General features: G+C 34.0%; 1 protein-coding gene across 1 annotated transcript; it reads left to right on the top strand.

Moving 5' to 3' along the window:
- Window positions 1-1,585: 1,585 nt before the first annotated feature.
- LOC128202422 (uncharacterized) lies at window positions 1,586-4,636 on the top strand. Its single transcript, XM_052902711.1, has 2 exons — window positions 1,586-1,980; window positions 2,505-4,636. The coding sequence occupies exon 2, from the start codon at window positions 2,510-2,512 to the stop codon at window positions 4,379-4,381; it is 1,872 nt and encodes a 623-aa protein (XP_052758671.1). The 5' UTR covers window positions 1,586-1,980; window positions 2,505-2,509; the 3' UTR covers window positions 4,382-4,636.
- The last annotated feature ends 3,584 nt before the right edge of the window (window positions 4,637-8,220 follow it).

Genomic DNA, 8,220 nt, shown 5'->3' with positions numbered 1-8,220 from the left:
CACGCTCGCACACACACATACACACAAGAAGAACAAGCACATACACGACCGCATTTATTATCATAAATAGACATTTTTCCTTTTTTTATGATATGTAAATTTTTTAGTATTATTGTATAAAAGTAAAACAAAGTAAAATTTTTAATGCTGATTAAGAAAAAAAGAAAAGTAAATTGTAATGATTATAAAATTTAATTATTGTTGTGAAGGAGCGGTTTCTCCTAACACAAGCAATTTTTGCTTAACAGGAGATACCAAACCCTGTAATGTAACTAACTACCTTTGTATAAAGAAATAAATTTATTTATTATTATTATTATTATTGGTGATGGAACAAAAGTATGTTCTATAATATTGAAGAAAAAAAAAACAAAAAACTACAAAAAATTTCGTGATACAATATGTCCAACTATTATCGTTATGTCACAATTACAGATGGGCAAAGCACCGGGTTTAAACCCGGTGCTTTGGTAAAAACCCAATAAACACCCATAAACTCCCATAATCACCCAAAAAAATAGGTTTTTACGTATTTTTTTGAAAATATGTAAGTAATACCAATAAATTATTTTTATAAATTGTATTGATCAATTCTACAATATTAAATAAAACGTTAACTAATAATATTTCAGGAAATTTTAAAAATCTATATATAATAAAATGAAAGTAATTAATTTTCAGTGTTTTCATGTTGCAGTTGATCAACATGTTGGCCTTTTGCTTCCCGTAGATACTTTAAAATTTCTTCATAACACCTCGTTCGCACACATGGCCGTATATATTTAAATTCTTGAGCCACTAACAGTCCGAAATACTCATTTCTTTTATCCTCTTCTCCATAAATTAAGCATTTAGAACAGTTTGTTTCTTCTTTCAGTAAATTTTCTTTTACTTTATCCTCGTTTTTTTCTTTGTTGCGACGACGCTGGGTAAATCATCTGGACACTGGGTCTCACTATCGCCAAATATATTTGGAGATCGGCTTCGGCTACGGCTTGGCAGACATTTTTTTCTTTCTACAATTTTAAATTAAATTTATTAGAATAAATGCTTCGAACACACGCGATCTAAGTACCTTTTGTGTTTATTATACCTTACCTACCTAGGTATAAAAAGAGTACTTACGTAGATTTTCTTTTATTAACTGTTTTATACGAAGATCTTGATCTCTCAAATTAGCATCCATTTTACTTCCAGTGATTATCAACTAAATTAATAATCCACAAAGTATTAAATAACGTTTTTATGAAATATTTAGCACAAAAACAATACCCTTTAAATATCGATCGTCAGTAACTGTGGCTGACTTACCTATATTCTAGCAAGCAGGACTGCCAGATGTGAAGGGGAAATCCCCAATAAATTGTTGCATGTGACTGATGATGTGAGCATGTTCGTTTCATAATAAAAATGTTGCCAGGTAACCAAAAAGTCGTATGTTTTTGTGCGAATTACGATCATAATCTTTACGATCGTACATTAAAAAATAGACAAATAATAGTATGAGTACGATTTAAATCGTATATCTGTCAACCCTGCTAGCAAGACAGCGACAAAATCACGTTGCATATCAATGTAGCCCAAGCTTATATCTTATGAAATATACGGAAGAGATACGGACTTAGAAAAAACAGAAATGTTGTTCTTTGTGGAAGTCATTGATGAAATTCTATGTATTTTAGCCCGCAAACTTTCTTCAAACAAAAACAGCGCCATCTAGTATCGAGTTCTGTAATTATCTCTTTGTTTATGGATTTGAAGTAAGACCGCCACGCATGCAATACATTATGACTGGGGATTCCCCTATTCGTCGACGCTGAATATGAGGCGACGACAATCACTGTCAAACGTGTTCACTATTACTCTGACTCTGGTAACGTGACTTCCTGGTAACGTGTTAGGTAGGAAAAGCAGTAAAAAAGTGCATATTAAGGGAGCAGATTTGAAATAATATTTATACTTAACAAGAAATAATTAAAGGTAAGTGGATTTTTGAATGATACAATTATATCATGATCACTTAACAATTTTAACTTAAAATTAGATGTATTATTACAAGCTTTTATTTAGCTTGCGTTATGTAAATAAAAGTATGTAGGTATGTTCGTATGTTGATGCAATTATCCTCAATCCTCAACCGACTGGGATAAAATTTTCCATACACGTTTATTTTGGATGATAGTGCATAGTTAGCTGAGAGTCGTCATTGGATAATAATGGTGGATAGCCTAAGATGTGTACTAGATATTTATTTTTAACATAATATGCGTAAGTACCTAATCGAATTAAAGAAGTTGCTGAGAAAAATACAGAACAATACGATAATAAACTAGCGTCTGCGTTTAATCCTCCGAGGAGATGTAATTTTACAAAGGTTTTTTGTATTTATTTTATTATTTTTTTAATAAATTTATTGTAAATAACAAGAAATAATCATTGTAAAAAAATAGGCACTCTATTGTTGAATTTTCGTCAGACCAACTAATCATCGTTCATTTTTTTAGGTTCAATGGGGAGACCTAAAGATTTACGCATATGGGAGCACTACCGTACTTTACCAAACAAGTCTGTTTCTTGCAAGCTTTGTAATAAGGTCTACAAATTCAGTAATGCTGCCAAAATGCTTCAACATCTTATCACTTGTCCAAAATCTCCAGAAACATTAAAAGACTCTATGAAACTTATAAAAGATAGCTCGTCCAAAACCAAAATGTCTGGACTGTCAGAGATAGAGACAAATGATTCTTTTATAAGCCCCTCGTCGTCTGCTAACACTACAATAAATGCTGAGTTTCAAGACACCGATGATCATATAAAAACAGAATTAGCGAGAGCTATATTTGTAACAGGGACGCCATTATCGATGGTGCAACATCCTTTATGGATACAATTTTTCGAAAAATTGCAACCAAAATTTAAAATACCTTCACGTAAAGCTTTAGCGACAAAATACTTAGATAAAATATATAGAGAAATGCGTTTTGAGTTAAATGAGGAACTAAATGCTTGTAGTTACTTACACCTTCAGTGCGATGGCTGGTCTAATTTAAGAAATGAAGGAATAATAAACTTTCTTATATCAAAACCTCAACCTGCATACGTTAAAAGTTTGAATACAGAAAGTAATCCTCACACTAGTGAATACCTTAGCCAAGAAGTTGAAAAAGTAATGAAAGTGTATGGAGCAAATAAGTTTCTTGTACTTATTGGCGATAACGCTAGAAATATACAAAAGGCATTCGAATTAACAAAACTCAAATATCCACATGTTGTTCCTCTCGGTTGCTGTGCACATATCCTTAACTTGTTGTGCCAAGATATTGTAAAGATACAAGAAGTAACTGTGTTTATTATGCAAGCCATAAATATAATAAAAACTGTTAAAAGGAGTCAACGATTAAGTTCCTTGTTGATAAAATCAAGGCAGGGTGAAGATTCTACACAAACACTAAAATTGCCTTGTGCTACAAGATGGGGAAGTCATGTTACTTCGTTAAAAAGTTTGAAAGCAAATAAGATAGCTTTGCAAATATTAACAGTTAGAGAAGATGTGGTAATTTCAAGAGATATTAAAGATTTAATTCTAAGTGATGATTTCTGGACGAAGACAGGGGAATGTATAAGTATTTTGGAACCAGTCACTGAAAGCATATTTTACTTAGAGAGCGACCAGAATCGTTTGCATCGCACATACATTACATTTAGAGATGTACAAGCTAAGATACGTTTTGCATTAAATGAGATTTCGACATTGAGCGAAGAAAGCAAACAGCAGATTCTAACATCAGTATCTTCAAGATGCAATATGGCAATGAGGCCAATACATTTTGCAGCATATATTCTAGACCCCAGGACTCTAGGAGTCGAACTTACTCAAGAGGAAGAACTTAAGGGTATGGAGTTTATCTACAATTTAAGCCAACACTTAAGTTTGTCAAATGTAATGGCAGATTTGGCGTGTTATAAAGCTAAAGAAAACTTTTGGGCCAGAGGATTTGTATGGAGCTCATTAGATAGCATTGAGCCCCTAATATGGTGGAAAGGTATTTGTGGTTCCACTGAGTTAAGCAAAGTAGCGATTCGTATTCTATCAGCTCCCTGTACTTCGGCAGCCACTGAGCGTTCCTTTAGTATCCAAGGCTACATACATAATAACAAAAGAAATCGACTTACAACTGAAAGAACTGAAAAAATTTCATTCATTTGTTATAACTGGAATCTTAAACATAAAGCTGAATGCGAGGACATTCAGTTTAATGAAGAAAATACCTTAGAAGCTTTCATTGAGCAAGTAAATGAACATAACAGTTTAGACGAAATAGAGCCTATCGAACCTATACAATTCATCGCTTGTAATAACTCTGAATCTGACAGTGATTGACTGTAGTTTTACATTTTACTTTCATCTCTTTCTTAATAAACTCAAAATCAAATTAAAAGTTTTTTATTCTGTAGGCTGCATAATAATATTGTCTATGTCCAGTATAGTGGACGTCTTGCGGCTGAGATGACGATGATGAAGTACAAAATCATAAACACCCAAAAATTTGGGTGTTTATGGGGTTTAAACCCAATAAACCCAAAACACCCGGTTTTTACCCACCAGACTTTAAACCCACCCAGGTGGATTGCCCATCTCTAGTCACAATAACCACTTTTTAAAATGTAAAAATGTCCACCCGTGCGAAGCCGGGACGGGCCGCTAATCTTTAATAAAGTGGGCGGAGTTCTGTTTAACTAGTGGCGTAAAACCTATTTATGTCATGAATAAACAATATATGTGTGTTTCTTTCTATCTGAAGGGTAAAGTTATTAATTTGAAAAATGGAAGGTAATATAAATGCAACTTAGAAATTAAGAGGCATACCACAAATGCAACAACTGCATATAGTTACTTCCTTTTTTAATTTTTAACCTTAACATAGATGCAATAGAGCCTACTTTACGTCAGCTACATTTCAATTTAGAGTTCCTATATAATATAATGAAGGAAATGTCACTCACAATTAACACTACTAAAACCAAAATCCTCAGTACTTCTAAAAAGCCAATTAAACTGCAAAGTCAAAATCAAATAAAGATGAATAACATGCCTATCCAAAATGTTAGGAACTTTAAGTACTTGGGAAGTATAATCACAGAAGACGCTAGGTGCACATTGGATATTTAAACTAGAATAACGGTCGCAAAACAGGCCTCTAACAACAAAAAACATATATTTACATCAAAAATATCCAAATTAATCCTTAAGAAATTTATAAAAACTTTTATTTGGAGCATAGCATTATATGGGTGTGAAACATGGACAATGACGCAGAAGGAAAGAAAGATACTTGAGGTGTACATGGAGGAGAAATGTGGACATGGAGGAAAATGGAAAGGATAAGCTGGACAGAAAAACTAACGAATGAGGAAGTCCTGAAAAGAGTGAACGTGAATTAAAATAATAGAGAATAGAAGAGGCAAAATGCTGGGCCACCTTATACGACATGATGATTTTTTTAAGAGCATAGTAGAAGGAAAGATAGAGGGCAAAAGAGGAAGAGGAGGACCAAGGACATGGGACAGAATAAAGAAACACTAGGTGTCATGTCGTATAGGGAGATCAAGGATATGGCCTGGGATAAAGCTGGCTAGAAGAAGATGCATGAATTAGTTGCACCGACAAGAGGAAACTCTTAAATGAAAAGAGAGATATAATATAAAAAACAGTAAGAAATTTATAGAATTGACAAAAACAGAATTATATGTGGTAAAATCTTAAAAACGAAGGACAAGATAAAAATTACAACACTAAAAAATGTTTACAAGCAATTAAACGTTGTTACTGTATTTGGTTTGTGCTTTTCTATTAAGTCGGGTTATACGCCTGTGTAGATAACAGATAATATATTGGCTGGCGAGTGAGCCGTAAGCGCGGAAGTGTCGGTGTAATGGCAGATCGTCAGAGATAGTGGGCCAGGCACGGCACGCGAACCCCAATAGCGTTTATTGACTTAATAACTACTCTGGTTTTTTTCTTGTCCATGTTTAATATATACATTAATTTTTTTTTACGCTACCAAGGTAGCAAACACAAGTGGTATCGAACCCTTAAAGCTTAGGAAAGATCTTGCCTCACTCTGCGTGTTCTACTTTTTATACAACGGATAGTGTTCAGAGGAATTGTTCAATATGATGCCCGCGGCCACCTTCTACCAATGTTATCAATGGAGTTTGACAGCCTCATTGTTAGCAATATTAGGTCGACCTCCACGTGGTTTCTCTGGAAACCATCATGAACAGAGGGGAAAGGGATTGTTAGTAATGGAGACTGAGAATCCTATTGCTAGCAATATACCCAACCAGGTCGACTTCCTCACGGTTCTCCCTGGAAACTATCATGGTTAATTCCTGATGAATTCATCATGATGGTCTAACTGGCCTGTTTCATTCTCATCTATCTCCCTTCACTGGTGCTCCGCCAGCGTATCCTGTTAGCGCAGGCGGGGTTACCATTTCACCCATCGAAAAAACTATCATGATTCAACAATTCTTGTTGAATTCGTCACGGTGGGTTAACTGACCTCCTTCATTCTCACCTATCATCCTTCACTGGTGCACCGCCGGTGTATACCGATAACGCGGGTGGGGCTACCATTCCATCATCATGGAAGTTCACCCCAAAACCATAGAGCCTAGATGATTGCGTGCAGTACAGTACTGTCAAGGTTCTTCCAAGAGATTATAGCATAGAGTTCTTCAAAAGAAGAATAAAGAGGTTCCTTCAGGGTCGGCAATGGGCGCGTAATGCTTCTGATATTGCAGGCGTTCATAGGCTACGGTAACCGTTTATCATCAGGTAGGCTGTATTCTTGTTTGGCACCTCAATTGTATAAAAAAACAAACCCATCTGATGGTAAACTTACATAGTTGCCTATGGGCGCCTTCTACGCTAGGAGTATCTTGTACGCGTTGACAAGAAAAAACCTTAATACTTACCCTTTTTAAACCCCTTTTTACATCCTTTTAAATAATTCTCACATTATAGTTTCAGGGAAAAATCTCGACAGGCAGGAAAAAAGATTTCAGACTTTTAAAAAAATTTTAGACGATGTTGTTCTGTCAAAAGCTATTGGACTATGGCATTCGTTGACGTATTCGACGTTGATATTTAATTAAAATATTTGAATTTGCTACTTGGAACAGTTTATAAAAAATATAAATAGGGTTCCTGTTCTACTAAGTAAGTAAGTCGTTCCTGGAATGGTTTCCAATTTTTCTCTTTATAAGCACTTTCTTTGGACTTCAATAAATATTTGAAGAATATTTGCCGATTTAGTCCTTCCATTTTTAAATTTTGCGCTTAGCAACATATCTAGGAATTCATTTTTAATTATATATTTAACTTTTTACTCGAAATATATACCACTGCTATCTAGATGTCGCATCAAGATAAAATATACAACAAATTTTACATCTTAAAAACTAAAACTGTTAAGAATGCATGCAACTTTCCAAACTCAACGCAACGGCTCATAAACATTTCCGCAAATAAAATAAAAAATTGAAGCTTGTTTATATCAAATTGACCTTCTAACGATCTGTTGACGACTTCAACACGTACCACCGACGATAACGTTTTTTTTTTTTTTCGTTCATAAACTGCATGGCCATGCAGAAAAAATACAAAACGGAATTATTAATTTTTCAATTTTTTTTTTTATTATTATCCCGTGCACTACTCGCCAGAGATTAGAAAGAAGGATAGGTTAACTGGTAAAGAATGCTACTAGTATAAAGTCCGTCCTATGTACCATATTTTCTTTTATTCTTTCTGTACATAAATATAATCGAAACAGTATACTCTGTTATGTCCACGGTGCTGCTCATGTCTATAGGCGACGGTTACCACTTTCCATCAGATGGGCCGTCAGCTTGTTTGCCATTCTAAGATGTATAAAAACACAAATATAATGTTAAAAACAATTAATTATAAACATAATGTACAAAGGCGAGCTTATCTCTAATAAGAAATTTCTTCCAGCAAACCTTTTCAAGTGAATGTGAATGTGAAAAAAAATTTATTTAAAAATAAAAATAGGCAGTCATACGATTTGTATACATTGTATAAATATTTAGTTAGTAATTGAAATAAATAAATAAATAAATAATTCGCTTGAAAACAGAATTTATACACATAACATTTAGATTAGATTTCCTTCATTGTTTTGTTCAACA

The sequence above is a fragment of the Galleria mellonella genome, unplaced genomic scaffold (genome assembly GCF_026898425.1).
Source record: "Galleria mellonella isolate WM207_F2 unplaced genomic scaffold, CSIRO_AGI_GalMel_v1 utg93, whole genome shotgun sequence".
In the NCBI taxonomy this organism is placed as follows: domain Eukaryota; kingdom Metazoa; phylum Arthropoda; class Insecta; order Lepidoptera; family Pyralidae; genus Galleria; species Galleria mellonella.
This window is presented reverse-complemented; position numbering and strand designations above follow the sequence as displayed.